Below are 18,956 nucleotides of genomic sequence, written 5' to 3'. Positions count from 1 at the left end.
GAAAAGACTCACAAGCCTTCTTCCTGTTGGCGGGGCGATCGATCCGGTTATACCCTGTGGCTGCACCCTCCTCAAAACAAGGAGGGTCCATTCTGGCAACCACACCTCAGCCTTGTCCCCCAGCAACAAGAGCTGTTTGGCTTGATGGGGCTTCCACTCTCTCTATCTTCCCTCCCCCACACTCTCTCTGCCTGCACCGGGCAAAACGCCAGACCCAGGGCAAAAGAAGAACCTGAAGCGACCCCTCGTGCAGTCTTCGTCCCAGTTCTAACTCGGGTCCCTGTCCGTGTTCAAGCGCGCAAGGGCCCTCGATCGACCCGCAGCGTACATTTGCATAGCTAGCCGATCGTCAAGACACTTAGTTGGCGGCTCTTAAAAAAAAAAAATTACAATACATAATGAGTCTGTCGCTGGTCTGCCAGAAAAGGGCTTTCATCGCATCTCTCGACGATTTCCCCCTTCCAGCAGCATGGTAAATCACAAACAATCTTGTTGACCTCCCTTTTTTCGTTCTTTTTTTTTCCCTTTCTTTTCCTCTCTTCCTTCTCCCCCCCTTTCTTTCCCTCTCAAGCGAAACAGCAGAGCTCTGGTAGTTCTAGCAAATTACCCCCCCCCCCTCTGTTTGCTTGCCTCGTTTTTTCTCTTCCACCCGTCCGCCTTAATTCATTCATCCATCCACCGTCCCTTTCCCTTTTTTTTTATATTTATTTTTCATCTTCTTTAAAGTACGCCGGCGTTCTCCATTTTTCTTCTTTTTCTTCTTCTGGTATACTTCATTTCCACCACCATTATTACCAACCGGTTCAATTGGGTCATTCAATCACACTGCATACAAATCCAGCCCATTCGGAAGGGAGCCTTTACATCCATCGTTTCTCGACTGCATTAGCATCACACACTTATAGACCTGGCGTCCTTCACTTCTCCCCCAATTAGACTCGGCAAGCGGACTTTGTTCTTCGAAAGATACCCCCCCCCCCCAACCTCCATTTTTTTTTTTTATAATCTACGACTCGTCAACATTTGCCGTCGGGCGCATGCAGCCTTTTCGCATCGGACACTAATTCTGGCAACATCCTTTTCTTTTTTTGGTTATACTATACACAATCTTTTGCTGCATCTCCAGATCACAATCACGCCCTATATTCTTATTTCGTCCTTTTGGTGTGACAGCTTTTTTTTTTGTCTCCGGAGCAAAACATCCCAATAGATTTCATTCCCATCATCAGGTAAGTTCTCCAGCATTCCTTCTTTTTACCGGTTTTTTTCTTCTTTTTTTCCCCTTCATTTTTTTTTTGTTGAAATCTGGAATTTGCATACCTTTTGGAACGTGTGCACATGGACTAACGATTGTGGTTGATTGGCCTGACAGTTCTTGCGAGATTCTCAAAATAAGATCGACGCACCCCCGAGTTATCCGGAAGCCGTTGCAACCTGCACTCCATCTCACCCGCCTTGTTCGCCTCTTCTTCTGGTTTCCAAAAAGGACCCCTGGTTTCTAACTGGGACAGCTCAGTAGCCTCGGCCTGTTCCCACCGAAACCAAGCCTAATCTCCAGCTTACAAGGGGAAAAGGGGGGTTTTCTTGAATAAACCCCGTTGTTTTGTACCTGGTACCTGTCAGTTTGCGGGTGTCGTCTTTAAGAAGGCTGGTTTCTTGAGACTCCAGTTTCCCAAGAAATCATTCAAGACAGCGCAGCAAACAGCATCAGGAAAATTGCTGCTTGTTGAGATCACAAACTACAACAAGTCTACAGCAACAGGCCTTTTTTTCTTCTTCTTCTTGTCTCGGGTTTTACATCTCGAAGCGAGAAACGGGACCCCCTTGTCGGACTTCTTCTTCCATCTTCCTTCGCGACCTTTTTATCACCGAGATCGATCCCGCTTCTGCTAGAGTTCCGCTTGGACCGCAGAAGAACGTCACACAATGTCGGACCAACTACTTTCCCCGACTTCGATCCACCCTGCGCTGAGTGCGACCAGTCAGACATCCCAGTCCGCACTGCAGCAGCAGCACAAGACCGATGGATTTAACACTACTTCCTCCTCTTCTTACTCCCACACCCTGTCCCACCACCAGACGGAGCGTCCACGGACCTCGTCGTCTTGTTCTTCTGTCTCTGGCTCGGGTTCAGAGGCTGTGACATCGTCCTCTTCTCTCCGGCTCAGTCCGCTTCAGATTAAGCCATCACTATCCTCGTCCTCCTGTTCAGCCTCGCCTATATCTCTGCTCCCCCCTTCCTCACTACAACAACACCTCTCTCTAGACGGACCAAAACACAACAACAACAATAGCAACCATCTCCGCCATGTCGACCAGAGCCACCCCGTCTCGCTTGCAGCTGCTCTCGTAAGCGCAACACCCTCTGACAGCACCACCACCAAACCCTCGTCCACCTACAACCAGGGTCACCACCGGAACTCCCATTCGATTGAATCTGTCCCGCGACAGACGCTCATCAAGGCACTCGCTTCCTCCGTCGCCCGCAACAACAAGCCCCAGGCTCTCTCGCTGCCCAGCATGCTCAGCAACAACAGTACAGCTGGCGCAGGCGACGCACGACCCGGCACATCATCCTCGCAGCTCTGCGACGCCCTGAACGACCTCGCACTCCGCAGCTCAGGCGCGGCGGGGGTCCCGGCGCGGACACCCACCACGGCGCTCCCGGCCCTGCAGTCACCATGTTTCTACCACCAGCGCTTCGACGGCATCGTCGACATCGACAAGGTGCTGGAGGAGATCAAGAACGACGAGTGGATGTCTCACTCCCGGCTGGTGCAGACAGCCACGGGCGTGCGCGAAGTCTCGAAGCAGCTGCAGCGGCGGCCCATCAAGCGCGCTGTGCGCAACGTCATGATCGTGACCAAGGCCCGCGACAACACGCTGGTCGTACTGACGCGCGAGCTGGCGCAGTGGCTGATGCGCACACCGCGCTACGGCTCGGACCTGGGCGTCAACGTCTTTGTGGACGCCAAGCTGCGAGGCTCGAAACGCTTCGACGCCCCGGGTATCGTGGCCGAGAACCCCCGGTTCCAGCACATGCTCAAGTACTGGACGCCCGACCTGTGCTGGAGCCAACCCGAGAAGTTCGACCTGGTGCTCACGCTGGGAGGCGACGGCACGGTGCTGTTCACGTCCTGGCTGTTCCAGCGCATCGTGCCGCCCGTGCTGTCCTTCAGCCTGGGCAGCCTGGGCTTCCTGACGACGTTTGAGTATGAACGGTTCCGGGACCACCTGAACCGTGTCATGGGTGACGACGGCATGAAGATCAACCTGCGCATGCGGTTTACGTGCACCGTCTACCGAGACGGAGCGATGGGCCGCGAGATGGAGGAGGGTGAGCAGTTTGAGGTGCTCAACGAGCTCGTCATCGACCGCGGCCCGTCGCCTTATGTGTCCAACCTGGAGCTGTATGGCGACAATGAGCTCCTGACGGTTGTGCAGGCGGATGGCTGCATCTTCTCCACGCCCACTGGTAAGTTTCTCCCCTCCTCAGATACTCCATCTCCTCTGGACCAGCAGCCCATCGTAGTTAGTAGTGGTGGCAGTAGTAGAAATAGTAACTGACCTGAGCTCTTTCTCTCCAACAGGATCAACAGCCTACTCCCTCTCAGCGGGCGGCTCTCTCGTCCACCCCGACCTCCCCGCCATCCTCCTCACCCCCATCTGCCCTCATACCTTGTCCTTCCGGCCCATGGTCCTCTCCGACACGATGCTTCTCCGCGTCTCCGTCCCGCGCAACTCCCGCGCCACCGCCTACTGTGCCTTCGACGGCAAAGGCCGGGTCGAGCTCCGCCAGGGCGACTGCGTCACCATCGCCGCCTCGCAGTATCCTTTCCCCACGGTCACCCGCACCGACACTGAGTGGTTCGACTCCGTCTCGCGTACCCTGCGCTGGAACGTTCGTGCTGCCACCCAGAAAGGATTTGATGCGGGCGGTGGCGACTGCACGCCTGCTAGCGAATATGAGGGTGACGAGTGTGGAGATTGGGATATCGACACGGATAGTGCTTGCTATGCGAGTGAGGAGGGAAGTGCGAGTGCGAGTCCGCTGCGGAGGCAGATGAGTTTGTTGGGCATGTAGCGCGGGGTAGCGAGCAAATGACGTGTTGGCATTGACTGACTGCACATGGTCGGTCAATAAGTCAGCCAGCCAGTCCACACATTCCTTGCTTTTTTTCTTCCTTCTTCTTTTTTCTTTATTCCTGTTTTTCTTTTTTCTCTCCCTGAAAGAAGCCATATCAGCGAAGAGATTTATTATCATTCTAGAGAAGAAATACTCATAGAGCCATCAGAGAGAAAGAGTGGACGAGAAGGTTGGTCTGGAGTAAACAACTCCTTGATCGGTCTTACTTGGGGCAAGGTTTTGGAGCGGCAAGTCAGTGGGGGGAAACGAGCCTAGCAATGTTGGGTCGTTTTTTCTTAAGTTTTACTACTTATACTACTTCGGTAGCTAGCTACTTACTTAGTAGCTAATGAACTGACGACAGTCCTTACTGGGCACAACAAACTCTCGCCTTCTCTTTCGCTCTCATCTCGCTCTCTTCACAGCATTTGCACCGACTAGACAACAGATTCACAAGGTATTGCGCGCCCTAACACAGGCAGAACACACACATATTTGGTGATTGTACAGCGGCGCCAACGTCGACACTCCCAATATCACCAAAGACAAAAATTACCACCAAGATTTTCCAAGCCTTGTCCGATAGTACACCTCGATCTTATTTCGCCGTACTCGTCATTATCCATTCCACACGTGCTGTCGGTGCCGTCCGAGCTCGCCCCTACCTTCGTTGCGGTATCTTGCTCATATGTGCGTTGGACAAAAGTCCATAGTCGTATCCCATCTGGACTCATCTTGTCTCATATACATACCCGATACTACGCTTGACAAAAGCGTCTCGACTGAAGAAAAGACCCCGCTTGGATACAGCAAGTGTACCAGCCTATCCAACAGATAACTTACCTACCAGCTGCACTCGATTAACCTTTGGCTGCCCCTATCACCCTTCAGCTCTGGTGTAAATCAAAAGAAGGTACGATCCCCCAAGAGCGATTGGTGGGATCTCCTAGATGTACAGATGCGGTGCACACCACGAATTGATAATTCCAGGTGCCAACAGCGGCTTTGATAGCCAGGTGAGAGATAACGGCGCCTCAGACCCCGGGATGGGGAGGGGCGCACAATGGTGACTGCTGTGTTTTATCGCCAGTGACCCTGGCTGAGAGCCAGCAGTCCGGCAATTGCGCTAGCCGCTCCCTTCTTACTAGGACTGACCTCGCCGCGCATAAACTTCTCGACCTCATCATCCGTGACCCCACTGCGCTCCGATTGACGGCCACCATCCTCGTTATCGTCGGAGACATCAACTTCAGCCAGGCTGTCGTCGAATATCGCAATCGGCGACTCGCCCTTCTTTCGTCTCGGACCCGGTGCTGTGCTGGCGCGCCCGAGCATAGTTCGATTGCTGTCGTCCTCCAGCACACGCCGGCGTGCATGCTGCGACTGCATGCCCCTTGAGGTAGGCGCAGATGGTAGAGGCCGTCGACCTCCAGGGTGAGAGCCACGGAACACCGGGTTGCCGTCGTCGTCCGGGCTCCAGTTCTCCTTGTCCGATTCGTTCCCTCCCGGCGACAGCAGGATCGACATCTTGACCTTCCTGAGGTCATCTTCGTCTACATCGACCTCATCTGAACGTGCTGTTGTTGGTTTTTCGCTCACCATGTTGACCAGGTTGTTCTGCAGGCGGGCGATGCTGCTAGAGGCTCTGCCGAGCTTGGGCTTTTTGGCATGGTGATGATGGTGATGTTGCGCGCTGGGCCTTGCATTGCGCTTGGCGCTGTTGAGCTGCAGAGGAGTCCCGTTGTGGCTGGAGGCAGGAGAGTGGGAGCTGGAGCTGAGTGTGCGGAGAAGACTAATAGCAGCGATGGCGGACCCCGAAGACTCGCGCTCCGCATACGCAGTCAGCTCGTCACGGTGCTCCCCGCTGTTGGCCTCGCAGGCCAGCTCCCACAGATGCACGTCTCGAGAGCGGCTGCGATAGAGACGTGGGTGGAGCCGAGGCTGTGGTTGCTGCAGGACTTGAGGTTGCGCGGGCACGGCGTCGTTGTCTTCGAGAGAGGCCGTCAGTGCGGAAATTGGCGGCAGTGTGATGGCGCCCGCTGCGCTCTGGCTACGGTGGAGATGAGGCCGGTCGAGGGGAACTGAGCTCTCGGGAAAGCTGGTTGGGGACAAGCGAGGCGGAGAAGGCTGAGAGACCAACTCAGCCTTGCCCTCCATCGACATCGACAAGCGGAACTTGGACGACTGCGGTGGGGGAAGTACTGGACCGGTAGTCGTCGACGAGGGCCGCGGTGCAGGCATGAACTCATGTCTACATGAACAATGGTTAGCCTGGGCGCCAACATGTGTTGGTCGCAGGTCATGCTGGTTAACATACCTGTAAGAATCTGGGCTCTGGCGGGCTGCCTGGAAGGAGGTGCTAGCATGTAACCTATTTGCGAAGTACCCCACAGACTGGGAGCGGTAGAGCTGCGGCGGCTGGTCAGCCGTGCACCCGACAGGCTGTGAAGACGGGCCGACAGCAGGTATGCCTCCAGACGGAGCCGACTCCCTCCTGAGCCCGGCGGGGTGCCCGGCGCTGTCCGGTCTGGATGGTCCTGTGTCCGAATGCGGGGACGCGTTCCCCCTCTCCGGCGCGGATGACGGTGGGACCGGGGACGTGTTGTGGGCAGCCGGCAGACTGGAGCTCGGAGGCAGAGTCGACATGTATGGAGGAGCGGAGATCGTATCTGGGAGGACCTGCATGCTGCCATACTGCAGAGCAGCGATCTCCTGCGGAGAAAGGGGACGCGACTTGCGCCTGTCGTTCTGCCGGCGGTTCTGGAACCATATCTGCAACACACAACAAAAAGAATAGCAGGCAGGGTCAGCGGAAATATTCGCCTAATGCAGTGAATCATGAGGTGGAACAACAATTGGGCGCGTCGCGTGCGTGCCTAAGAACAATGGGCGTGGGTGTCATCGTACCTGAACCTCCTTCTCGTTGAGAGACACGCGCTTCACGATGTCGAGACGCGCTGTTTTGTCGGGCTTGGGGTTGGCATTGTATGCCGCCTCGAGGATAGCCTTGTCCTTTGCACTATACACCCAGAGGGAGGCAATTCCCGTCAGCCATGAAGTCCTGCCCTTCTCAAGCCTAGGTCGCATCTGCAAACATACGCAGTCCTCTTTCTCTTGCCCTTGGGGTGCCGCTCGGAAGCATTGCTCTGGAACGAGTCCTGGCTTCCAAACTGAAGGACAGAGCAGCTCCCGCTGTTTGGCGAACTCGATGCGTGGCCATTGTTGTCGCTCTGCTGCTGTGAGCTCGCAGGCAGGACGGTTGGCGATGGTAGTTGGCTCGACATAGTGTAGAGTCTGCGCTGATGCTTGAGAGCGTGACGGACGAGGGCCTCGGAACAGTCTGCAGTCAATCCCTCATATATACATGCTCCTCAAAGACCACTTAAAACATGAAAGAAAACCCTTGATTGAGCTGTCTCAACAAGAAGGAACGACAATACCACCGTATCCTGAGGCAATGGACGAGAGCAATTGAGCAGAGCACAGAGTACGAGGGGGGTTAAGAGGGCCAAGGAGCAGCAGGAGGAGCAGGAGGAGCGGCGGTGGTAGTGGTGATGACAGCAAATTTGCTATGAGCCGCGTCTGATTTAGAGGGCCAAGCTGCAGGCGAGCAACCAAGCTCCAGCGTGACGAGACAAACCGCTGACCTAGGGTGGAGACGCGTGAGATGGGGTCAGGACAGGAGCGCCCAGGAAGCCAGTGGCGGGGGTGGGTCTAGCGTGTACAGCCAATAAAAAGTCTCTAGATGGACCATTTCTTCCTATTTGGGCAGGTGGAGCATCAGGGTAAGCATGGGCTAGCTTGCCATTGTCTTTTTTCCTCTGCCCCCTCCTTTTTTCTCGAATCTCGACGCGATTGATGGTCACAGCCCCCCCTTTCAAACTGTTTGGACTGATCTTGCTGTTCAAAGTACTTAGGATGCTGTGCTGCACGAGCCATTAGTTTTAACAACCAACTCCACTGTTCTAACGGAACACAATGTCGATTTAAAACTCTTAGCTAATTTGTCTCCTGCAACCACTTACTAACTTACTTGCTATTAGTATTATTGCATCCCTAATCCTAATAGCAATGATGCATCGTCCTACATTCTTATTCAATCTGTCACTTGGAGGTCTGGCCGGTCTGCCAATGTCATTTGCATACCGATGCATCTCAACATGCTGAGGAACTTTTGGCTATCGTGAGACACCATCTGGCTCGCTGCTAACCCTGTCAGGAGATAATTTTGACCCGTTCCCTAGCAGTGTTTACTCAGAGCTCCCGTTACAGCAGCACGGCAGCCACGACACAAGCTACGTCCCCCACCAGGAATGAGATGCCAACACAGATGAGATGAGCATGTCCAGGACACCTTCAATCGTGCAACTGTACATGCCGTCAACTGTCGATTATACTTATGAGACCACGTCCGTGGCTTTATTATGTCTGGTCTACACCCTTGTGCCGCGCGCTAGGTCTGTGGCTACTGGAAATGACCCCCTCCCTTCTCATCACTGCATCAAGACTCCAAGACACTAGACGATAGAAACAACAACAAAAGAAAATAGAAAACCCCTTCATATCTGTCCCCCCTGGGGGGGGGATATAACAGATGTCTGCCTCGATTGAGGAAGAATCTGGACACCAAGAAGAGCCAAAACCAAGGGAAGAAAATGTAGGTCACAACGCCAATCAACTCCTTGCTCAACAAAGGCTACTCCCTAGCCCTTCCGGGTATCATCGCTCTTTCGGTTCTCATCAATGTTCTCAAGAAGCACCGTCGGCTTCCGGCAGTCCACCCAGACGGCGTGTCGCGAGTCGCTTCCTCGTGCCCCCACCGTCACCCAGACGTGCTTTGTCACCGGCTCGACCTGCATTGTCTGCCTGACTCCGTCCCATTTAAGCCGACCCTCACGGGACATGTCGCTCTGGCCGATGCCGCCATTCTGTACCCATTCCTTGACAATCTTGTGCATGAACTTGACCTTGTCGCGGAACCCGTTGGCGTCAGGTACGAACAGCAGCCCCTTGGGAATCTCTGGTCGGTAGCGACCCGACTGGCTCGCGGCGGCAGAGGTTGTATTTGACATGGTGAAGTTGAGTAGCGTCTGGAGCGGGTAGCTTAGTACTGCACGGTTGTCCAGTGAGGACTCGTCGAGTTCTCCGGTCTGCGCGAGGCGCTGGGCAGCCTCCTCGGAGAGATGCCAGAAGTGACACCACTTGCCGGTCGAATCCAGCACGATCTTGGTGTGGTCGGGGAAATTGAATTGAATGTGCCCATCACAGAAGTACCAAACGCCGACGTCCCCGAACCGCTGATAGAAAGTAACGAGGTCTCCTGGCTCTCCTGTCGTTGGTGCGAACATATCAATATCCTTGGGATCCCTCGCGTACTGGAGCATATAGTTGGCGAATTTCTTCCAGAGAACGATCCGCTCCCGCTTCCGGTGCTTCCACAGGTCATTCCCTGGACCAAGTTTGCTGGAAGTTCCGTCTGGGTTCACCGAGACCCTGAACTCCTCTGGATGCACAGCCGTTCGACTGACACCCTCCTCGCCATGTAGCTCGTAGAAATAGATGTTGTTGGTCATCGGCACAATTTGATGTCGGTCGGAATATGTCGGGTCGTGTCTCCGCGAAATATGCTTCTCAGTTCCATGGACGAGCAGGTATGTCGGTGGTAGCACAGCATCTTCATTCCCCAGCGGGGCCACAACATGATTCAGTATACATCCCGCGCTGCCGTCGTTCAGGATATAGCCGACGCCGAACTTATTACTATAGTCCACCCATTTGACGACAACCTTTGGGACGTCTGGCTCTTTGTCTTGCGCAGAGAGGTACGCCTGGGAGCGTGCCTTGAGAGCCCTCTCAAGCTCAGATTGTAGCTTGCGCATCTTGCCCAACACAACGTCGGGCCTGGTATCATTCAGCAGCTCCTGAGGCTCGTCCGGGGCAAACAAGGTCGTCAGCTTTTGTCCCTCGGGGCCCGTGCCCACGGTCTCTTTCGGGGCTTCGGTCTTTGAAATCGGCTGGCTGTCGGATGCTGATCGTGCCGTTGGCTGTGCCTTGCCAGAGGGTAGCTGTGTCCTTGTTGTTCGAGTTGGGCCGCGAGTCGCTTTCTCGTGACCTTCGACCGACAGCGCACCACTCGTGGTCAGAGGTAATTCTTTCTTCACAGCCCGGCCCCGGACAGTACCTGGTCTCGTTGGCGCAGTACTCATGGATGGGAGCGTCTGCGAGGTAGGCAGGACATTTTTTGGTCTGTTGGCAGCCCTCTGTTGGGCCGCAAAGCTCTGAGGTGGTGCTCTCAATAGGCCGGACTGAATCTTTGTAGCGGAGGACGAGTCGATAGTGAGAGCCTCGGTCTTTTCGCAGAGCATCGATACTGACTGAGACACAGCAAGTTGCTTCTTCTCTTTCCTGATCTCATCATAGGGGCGATACACGACGTCGGCAGCAAGTGGGATGTTGGGGGTTAAGCCATGCTTCTCCTCCGCAGCGATCTCCCTCCATATGGCTGTTGCAGGGGGTCGAGTACTCTGGTGCCAGGGGCCGACATCACACTCCTGGCAGAGGGCTCTGAGATTACGCATTGTGCGCTCGCGCAGCTTGGGCTGCTCACAGGCGTCGTAGAAAATTTCTTGTTGAGGAGGGGTTTCTCTCAGCTTCATGGAGATGTCTGCTTGAACCGGCACGTATCCGGCGGCAAAAAAGGGGTGCTGGACGATGAGGTCGGGATCCGGTCTCTTATCCGCGTCGACGAGCATCGATGAAACGATCATCTTGGCCTCCGGACTGATGATTCGTTGGTCATTCTCTGGCCAATCGTACTCTCGCTCTCTTGCGCGTCGGTAGATCTCGTCCGTAGTCGACGACTGGAATGGGGGCTTTGTCGTGAGCATCGCAAATCTGCGGCAGCCAGTAAGCATCGACATGGTAACAAAAATTCCGGGCTCGCCGCAGGTATGGCACTTACATGATGATGCCCAGGCTCCAGATGTCGACCATATGATCGTGGCCACTCTTTCCCTTCTGCAGGATTTCGGGTGCAATGTAGTTCGGCGTGCCGCAGAGCGTGGTCCTTCTGATGGTGTGCATGTCGTTACCAGTCACCAAAAGAGCGGCGAGACCGAAATCGCCGACCTTGGCATTCATGTACTTGTCGAGGAAGATGTTACCCATCTTCAGGTCACGGTGGATGATGCCCTTATCGTGCATGTACTTGATGGCACCGGCAATTTGCACCGTATAGAAACGTACTTCGGCCTCTGTCAGGCCCTTCCTCTTCTTGACCATCTCCATCAGCGATCCATTCGGGCACAGCTCCAGGGCCAGGTAGGTGCAGCTCTCAAAGGTGAACGCGCGATGGAACTGGACGATGTTCCGGTGCCGCATCTTGGAATGAATCTGCAGCTCCGTTTGAAACTAAGAAGGGATCAGCAAACTCACTCTCATGATCTGGAGCCGGTCGGGGATGTCTGCCAACCTTCTGCTGCATCTTCACGGGCATCTGGCTCTTGACGATCTTCAGAGCATATCTCTTGCCCGTATCGGCATGTTTGCCATCGTAGCATATGGCAAAGCCACCCTTCCCTAGCAGTCTACCGACCTGGTACACAGCACCATCCTTGCGGTCGGAGCTCGGAGGCTCCGTGACCAAAGGTGGTGGCATGGGAGGGTGGTCCTTGTCCTTACTGGACTTAAGCTGGGCTGCAGCTTTTGCCTTAAGATCGGTCGTGCGCTTCGGAAGGGCATTAGCATCTCGAGGGGACAAAGCCTCTATGTCAATGCCGCCTCTGGCATTCATGATGCTAGCAGTATCTTGGATTTCCGACGTCTTACGTCTGAGGCTCGACTGGTGGTGAGCAGCCCCAGAGAATGTGGTGTAGTGAGGAAGAGGAGGGGGGGGGGGGGTAGAGTCGAGCGAATGGCCGAGCGATCTGAGAACTATGGCTCGAGAGGCAGCATCTGGGTGCCGCTCCGTTCTGCCAATGACTCGCCGTTGAAGCTGCAGAATAGTCGATCAGTACGACATGATCAATATGTCCTGTTCAAACGACGTGGGAAGAAAACGGAGGCTTGGATGCTCAATGTGGTCAACTAGGTTGGTGGTAGAAACATCAAGCCGCTAGGTCACAAAGACCAAGAATGATGGAGGGTGGCTGGGCAAGAGCAACGGGCCTTTCCTAGTGTGGCGATAGAAAGAAGGGATGACTTACAAGCAACTCCTGTCTGGTGATAGCATGCGAGAATAGCAAATGCCCGGAAACGTTGTTTCTTTCCTTCTCAAGATAGGGGAGAGTTGTCTTCTGTGATCGTGACCTGGAGTCTAGGTATGTCAAATCGCAAATGGCAAGGAAAATGACAATGGACTTTTCATTGAAAGGAGTGAAAGCTTGTTGTCTCATTGCCCGAGCAACAGACTTGCCAGGGTCTTTGATTTAGGTAACCTTGACCCCTGCGGGTAGGGTCAGCAGGTGGAGTGCAACCACCCGACAACGAGACAATGACAGCGAATGGTTGCAGCAATGAGCTGCACTACGGTACTATGGTACTTGGCAGCACTACTGGCCCAGTGCCAATCGATAACTAGCAATTCGTAGCTTCCAAGCTCTACACTGTACAGTACGTACCCACATCTGATCCTCGGACAAGAAGTCAAGTCCATGCAATTGAAATCTGAGTCGTGTTGAACATGATTGCCCACGTCATTGCATAGTTCTGCTATTTTGCATGCAAAATTTATCGTCTCACAATTACCATTGTCACATCCGATTCAGGGCGGCCTTCGCAAGCAAGGAACAGAGCGAAAGGGGCTACTTTGACGGAACATCCGGGGGAATCATCACTCGTCCCACTTCCAGTCCGTTGCCGTGTCGCAGAGGCTGGACCACCACCTTTTTCCCTCCCTCTCTTGCAATGGTGCCTCTTCCGCTCTTCAAGCTCGCCTCACTCTTTGTGCGGCATGTGTCGAAATATGGAGCGGTAAGGAGTCCAGGTAGATCCGCGTTGCCGACTGCTGGTGCTGACCACGAATGATTCACAGAACCGGATCAAAGCACAAGCCCACGAGCACCCCCGGTTTCGAGCCTTCGCAGCGAGGTACGGCCAGATGATACACCAGCTGAACATGCGCATGAACGTCGCATTATTGAGAAATTCCGAAGCGGAGCTCAGAGCAAAGGAAAAGGCAGAGGCACCCACAGTCAAGACAAAGGAGCAGTTGGAGAAGGAAGAGCTACTCAAAGCCAAATACGGCACGTCGGCAAAGGAGTCGCATCCTGCGAAAAAATATACGGGAATCAGTGTGTGGAAGAGGAAGTTCAAGCCCCTGCCTGAAGCCAAAGCTGTCGATCTCTTTGCGGACGTTGTTGGCGATGGCTTCATTCTCTTCGTGGCCGCAATCCTGATCATCTACGAGACGTGGCGGTCCTCGAGCAAGCCAGATACAAACAAAGAGAAGATCGAGGCCCTTACAGAGCGGTTCGAAGAATTGCACAGGAAAGAGCAGGAGCGGGAGCGGGAGGAGAGAAGGCAGCAGAGCCGAATCCTGCAGCTCGAGGAGGCACTGAGGAATTATAAGGATCCCAAGACGAAGCAACCATTACTACCTTCGCCCACACCAGCTTGAAATCATGGAGCTGAGTCTCACCAATTGGTAGAGCATACCATCCACATGTCACGCCGAGATTCAAGCATGGGCTACGGAGTCAGTAGGTTGGGCTGCAGGTATGGGTTCGGAGACTTTGGGATATTTGCAGTGTTCGTCCCAAAGACGCAGAGCCTGGTCCTGCATCATCTCACGGTTGGACGGTGAACGCCTGCACCATGTGCATGTACGTCGACAATCATGATGTCGTGGGATTTCAAGGCATATCGAAATCTCCCACTCTCAAAATCTCCATTCCAAGGTCAAAATATAGGAAGCGAGCATGGCGTTGGGAATCATAGAAGGGATGTCTGACCCAGTCCGATTTTGGGCGGCAAGCAGGCGGCATCTCTGCCGGAAGAGGGATTCATGTATTTCCGCATGTCCTCCGATATTCGCTAACATGAAATTCTCACACCGCGACAGACTGGCCGTCAGATAGGTCGGCATAAAAATTATATGTTTATTAATTCATGACATACATTTCGGCACTGCTTTATCTTTTTAAGGTAAAATGGTACGCTGAGATTATGTCTTGTCTGACCACCTCGCCTCGTAGGCCAAGTGTCTCTGTCGGAAGCTCCCACGCACCGAGCTCCAGGGGATCGGTGAGGAGAAGGGGCAAAATATCATTTAAATGGTAAATCTATTGCTACTTGTCCAAGACCATTGGTTGGGTTCAAGTCGAGGCTTTATGACTTCTGTTTCTTTTTTGGCAGCCCTGATCGTCTTGCTAAGCGTGCCGGCTGCTGACGGGCGGAGAAGGCCTACTTTCAAGATCATAAAGTCGACCTCAGTAACATTTTCAATGTTTGCATTAGTTGATACCTCAAGAATTGTATGCTTCAGCTCATAACTGAATAATCAACGGCTACCGGACACCGTGCCCGTCCTCTGATTGTGTGCAGGGGCAGCGTGGATTTTCGATAGCTGTATTACAATCAGACCTTAGTGCTTACTGCTTACCGTATTCAGATGCATTCTTCAACTTAACCATCTTAAGAAGCCCGAATTAGGCTGCAGCTCATCAACTTCGTCCCCTCTTCTCAATTCCTTAGAGCACAGCCAATCCAAGCCTGAACATACCTCGTCTCGACCCAGTCTTTCCAAGATACTTCGTCACAACCCTCAGCCATGACCTTCAGTGTCCTGATCTTCTCTTATCGCAAACCTGGCACCACGCCGGAGCAGTTCCGCGCCCATTACGAGGGTACGCACATCCCCCTCGTCAAGGAGATGGGCGGCGAGCACTTTCCGCTGTCTCACACGCGCCGCTACCTCGCCCGCGCCGAGGGCAGCGCGGAGGGCACTACTGAGCGTAACGCAAGCTTCCCGGCGAAGGTGCTGCTAGGCAGCCAGGCCGATTACGACTACGACGCATTCGCGGAGCTGACCTTTACCGACGAGGCGCATTTCAAGACTTTCTTCAGCCTCACGCGGCAGCCCGAAAACTTGGCACGTCTCCATGAGGATGAGGACAAGTTTCTGGACCGCAGCAAGATATCGGCTGTAGTAGTGGGAGAGACTGTTTCGACCAGCAAGTGAGAGGCTCGCATGGTGTTGGGAGAAGATGTCCAGGGCGAATATTGCATGTGGTCCGATGTATCTAGTGACATACAGCCGTGATAGTCAAAATGATGCGATGAAGAGCAAGTCTTGACACACACAGTATCTGCATCCTTGCCCCATTTTGAACCTTTTGGAATACCGTTTGATAGACGTAAGGAGGGACCTCGCGACAGCTTTCCTGATTAATGACTTCGGTAGTCCGGTCAGATATTTTATAATTCCTGACATCTCATGAGCCGCTCATGGTTCACCGAACATCATACTGAGAGATCGAACTAACTCTACAATAAGGAGTTATGAAGGATCATTTAGCCCATGCGTACTGGGCTGAGATTGGGAGTTGATGTGTGGAAGTATGTCAGAGCAGAGGGATTCGTCGTTTGTATTGTAAAACATCATGTTATCCTTGGCAGCTTTGTGCAATTCATTATTCAGACAAAGTGTTGCTTCTAGCTCCAATGGTTGATATCAAGGTCGTTGTAGGATTTCGATTGAACGTGACTTTCAACAACGAACGTTATGAGACCGTTGTAAGATGGAAAGGGGACGTGCACGGGTAGTCCAGCTGCGCCTTTACTAATTCATATGTGAGGAAGGCATGGCCGACATTTAGGCGTACTCGCGCCTCCCTTCTGTGGTCGCATCGCGGAGGCTGCAAGTTCGCGCTGCTCACATTGTTCGTTATCTAAGTGGTTTGGCAACTGACCTCAATCCAATCTGGAGGACTTAGCCGTTCTTCTCTGCATAAAATCCCCAACGTCAGAAACGAATGTCGCCTCAGAGTTCATCTCTGGTTGTCAAAAAAGGAAAATCACGTCTCTATACGTTCCAGTCCATCATCCTCACGCTGTCTTCACGTGCTACAATGTTCTGCACATCTCTACGGCGACGCAGGCAGTGGGCATCAGCGGTTCCTTATCTGCTTCAACATGATAAGATGAAATTCAGAGGTACAACAAGTCAAAGCTACAAGCGGACTTGCTACTGGCTGAAAAGCAGGCTGACGTATGTGTAATCAGAGAGCAAATTGGACACCCACGACGTGAATCTGCCTCTACCCAGCACACATCCAGGCCAACGCTACTTGCGGTTCGTCCTGCTCTCGGCCGCTGATGGAGACATATCCTACAGGCATCAGCGTGTTGAACGGCTCTATCATCTGTCAGGAAACAACGACGCCGCTGTCATCTGGCTGCTCGGCAGTGCGGGCTGTACATCCTCTTTCATCCAGTTCCAGATCAAGTGTGTCACCAAGCACCAGAGCTTGAATAAACCGGGCTAACGATACATACTATTCCTAGACTGATGGACGACAAGCTCGATATTCCTCTTGTCCCTCTGCTGAAGATCGAGGACTTGCCGGCCACACTTCTCAGATTCCACCGATCTCTCCTCCAAGCCGATGTAATCACTCGACAGCCTGCAGTGCAAGCACCAAGCATGGGTTCCATGCAGTCACTACTCCCATATTGCGCGATCGAGCCTCCTCTGAGTGAGAACAAGGTGCATATCCTCAGCGATATTACTGTTGGCCTCGCAGACCTGGCGAATAAAGCAAATACGGAGATAGGAAGGGCCAAGATTGTGGATTACCTCGACCCCGAGGATGCGGAGCGCACCATCGGCTTCTGGGCGCAGGAATACCTTGCTTGACTCAATCTATGAATAGAAGACGACGCCGGTGTTCTTGCTCATCACTACACTGTGCTGGCCATTCAGAGCTCGGTCTGGATGAAAGTCGAACGCTCCGTGGAAAGCGGTTCACTGAGGAAGATGAATGAGCACGCTAAGCAGACTTCATCCACTACATTAATTATTCAGCTTTATCACGAATCAGACTCTCATAACGATGGGCTGGAGCAGGATAGTTATGCAGTGAGTCTCGACCTCCACTATTGCACCACAGTCCCATGATTCTGTCAAGTGAGGCTAACAATACCGGAGTCGTGATGGTGGGTGATAAATTCCCAACGGCGATTAGCTTTACTGACTGCCCACCGTGCAACTCCTTCCAAGCACAACCTCATGATAACGTCAGTTGAGTGGCTCCGTGACTTTTCAATATTGCATTTGTCGACAGTAAGCCAAAGATAGTGACAAAAGCATGCGCTTAGGCTTTCATGGGGATACACCCGTCACGACTATTCTATCCACCATCAACGAACTTGAGCCTCATCTGGATGATCCCACTCACATCACGGTCCCCGGTCTCGAGAAAGCTCATGCAGGAACCTCAAAATGTTCCAAAATGCGTCTCAGTAGGAATCGAGGCAAATGCTGAATAGGCTATTGGCGTGCTGTCCGACAGCACTTGGGTAGCCGCCTGGCTCGGCCAACCATTTGTCTCAGGAACTTGGGCCTGTTCAGCAGTAGACGCCTTGGTCACTGCAGCTGAAAGCCTCATCACTACCGGCTCAAGCACGCCCACGTTCCAATCGGCCAGTGATTGAGTACGTCGACGCCATTGTCTGTGACAATCGCCTATATCAACATCATGATCTTGACAAAATCAATGCCGTGATTGCTAGACGAACATACGACTGGTAGCACTAGAGTCAATCCGAGGGTCCGACGCTAATTCATCACGGGCATCTTTTGGGATTCGTCTGGCATTGAAGTACCCTGGGTAGCACCTGTAGTGACGACAACGAGTCACAGTGCAGTGGCAGGTGGTAGCAAGAAGAAATAGGCTTCAATTCGTGGCGTCCATTGGCGGAATACATGGCTGGTGTGCCACACCGTCCCCAAGAAGAAGTGGGCGGTTCCACTGCTCCATGTGCCAATTAGCGTTGTGCTGCAAGCGCTTTGGCTTCGCACGCAAGTTCGGGACATAAGCGGGGAGAATCTTGTACTATAGTAGATCCGATCCTGCACAAGTGGAAAGTCAGGAAGATGTCAAGGCTCAATGACTGAACAGTGAGGCAAAGCCTACCTTCCCTGTGACGAACGTCTCTGTGGCTGCTGACATCCGAGTTTGGGTAGGCGCCTTGAGAGTTGATGCCCAGAACGAGTCTGAGATTACCAAAATGGCGGCCGCCCGGGCGTCTGCATGACGGCGTCTGTCGAATCAAAGAAAGCCCCCCACCCCCGGGGCTCCCCGATGGCTCGAGTCTGCACCAACCTGGCCGAGGAACGTGGCTTATGGATCCTAGGCGTGATCACGATTCTGCCAGGCAGCTGCGAGGAACTTTGAGCCGTCGTCTATTGATTGAATCACATCTTGCACCTCGATCAGGTGGCAGGTTGTATCATGGTGTCAGACGAAGAACGTTTGTCGACCATGTGGCTTTCACAAAGAGAATCGGACGGAGAAGACTGCTGTGCCTCGTCCGTACATGACGTACCCGATCGGGCAGGGATTCTGTCGACCTCAATGGAGTCGCATGGGCCAGTATGATCTACTCGAGGTCTCCATTCACATGCGAATCTTGGCAGAGGTGTCGAGTCACAGAAAAGCTGCGGCTCGTCGAGAGCTGTCGGGGGTGTACTGTCTTTGCTGTTGCAACTGCGAATCTCTTGTGCAAAAGGGCGCTGGGCCGAATCTGGCCTCGCCACAGAGCTCCTAAAACGGCCCGTGCCTCAGCCTCAGATGTGGCCCATCGCAGGTCTCGGCTAAACTTCCAAGCT

The 18,956-nt window shown here is 53.4% G+C and overlaps 6 protein-coding genes across 6 annotated transcripts; 4 read left to right on the top strand and 2 right to left on the bottom strand.

The window, feature by feature from the left end:
* Positions 1–1,926: 1,926 nt before the first annotated feature.
* On the top strand, positions 1,927–4,507 carry M406DRAFT_350045 (ATP-NAD kinase; the record flags this gene model as incomplete). Its single annotated transcript, XM_040922521.1, has 3 exons — positions 1,927–1,972; positions 2,267–3,475; positions 3,591–4,507. The coding sequence occupies 3 exons, from the start codon at positions 1,927–1,929 to the stop codon at positions 4,082–4,084; spliced, it is 1,749 nt and encodes a 582-aa protein (XP_040780054.1). The 3' UTR covers positions 4,085–4,507.
* A 699-nt stretch (positions 4,508–5,206) lies between these two features.
* On the bottom strand, positions 5,207–7,346 carry M406DRAFT_63052 (uncharacterized protein; the record flags this gene model as incomplete). Its single annotated transcript, XM_040924813.1, has 7 exons — positions 5,207–5,329; positions 5,375–6,067; positions 6,104–6,310; positions 6,410–6,898; positions 7,034–7,145; positions 7,226–7,284; positions 7,332–7,346. 7 exons carry the CDS (start codon positions 7,344–7,346, stop codon positions 5,207–5,209), a joined length of 1,698 nt encoding a protein of 565 aa, XP_040780053.1.
* Positions 7,347–8,829: 1,483 nt separating this feature from the next.
* Positions 8,830–11,918, bottom strand: M406DRAFT_327495 (kinase-like protein; the record flags this gene model as incomplete). Its single annotated transcript, XM_040920214.1, has 3 exons — positions 8,830–11,020; positions 11,088–11,536; positions 11,598–11,918. The coding sequence occupies 3 exons, from the start codon at positions 11,916–11,918 to the stop codon at positions 8,830–8,832; spliced, it is 2,961 nt and encodes a 986-aa protein (XP_040780052.1).
* A 1,112-nt stretch (positions 11,919–13,030) lies between these two features.
* On the top strand, positions 13,031–13,742 carry M406DRAFT_250869 (uncharacterized protein; the record flags this gene model as incomplete). The annotated part of the gene is made up of 2 exons (XM_040916726.1): positions 13,031–13,096; positions 13,158–13,742. 2 exons carry the CDS (start codon positions 13,031–13,033, stop codon positions 13,740–13,742), a joined length of 651 nt encoding a protein of 216 aa, XP_040780051.1.
* A 1,149-nt stretch (positions 13,743–14,891) lies between these two features.
* Positions 14,892–15,421, top strand: M406DRAFT_355159 (uncharacterized protein; the record flags this gene model as incomplete). The annotated part of the gene is made up of 1 exon (XM_040923097.1): positions 14,892–15,421. The coding sequence occupies one exon, from the start codon at positions 14,895–14,897 to the stop codon at positions 15,303–15,305; it is 411 nt and encodes a 136-aa protein (XP_040780050.1). The 3' UTR covers positions 15,306–15,421.
* Positions 15,422–16,194: 773 nt separating this feature from the next.
* On the top strand, positions 16,195–16,982 carry M406DRAFT_72038 (uncharacterized protein; the record flags this gene model as incomplete). The annotated part of the gene is made up of 3 exons (XM_040925517.1): positions 16,195–16,279; positions 16,349–16,571; positions 16,631–16,982. The coding sequence occupies 3 exons, from the start codon at positions 16,195–16,197 to the stop codon at positions 16,980–16,982; spliced, it is 660 nt and encodes a 219-aa protein (XP_040780049.1).
* Positions 16,983–18,956: the final 1,974 nt, after the last annotated feature.

Source organism: Cryphonectria parasitica (genome assembly GCF_011745365.1).
Source record: "Cryphonectria parasitica EP155 unplaced genomic scaffold M406scaffold_2, whole genome shotgun sequence".
Taxonomy (NCBI): Eukaryota; Fungi; Ascomycota; class Sordariomycetes; order Diaporthales; family Cryphonectriaceae; genus Cryphonectria; species Cryphonectria parasitica.
The sequence above is the reverse complement of the archived record's forward strand: the minus strand, read 5'-3'. Positions and strand labels throughout refer to the sequence as shown.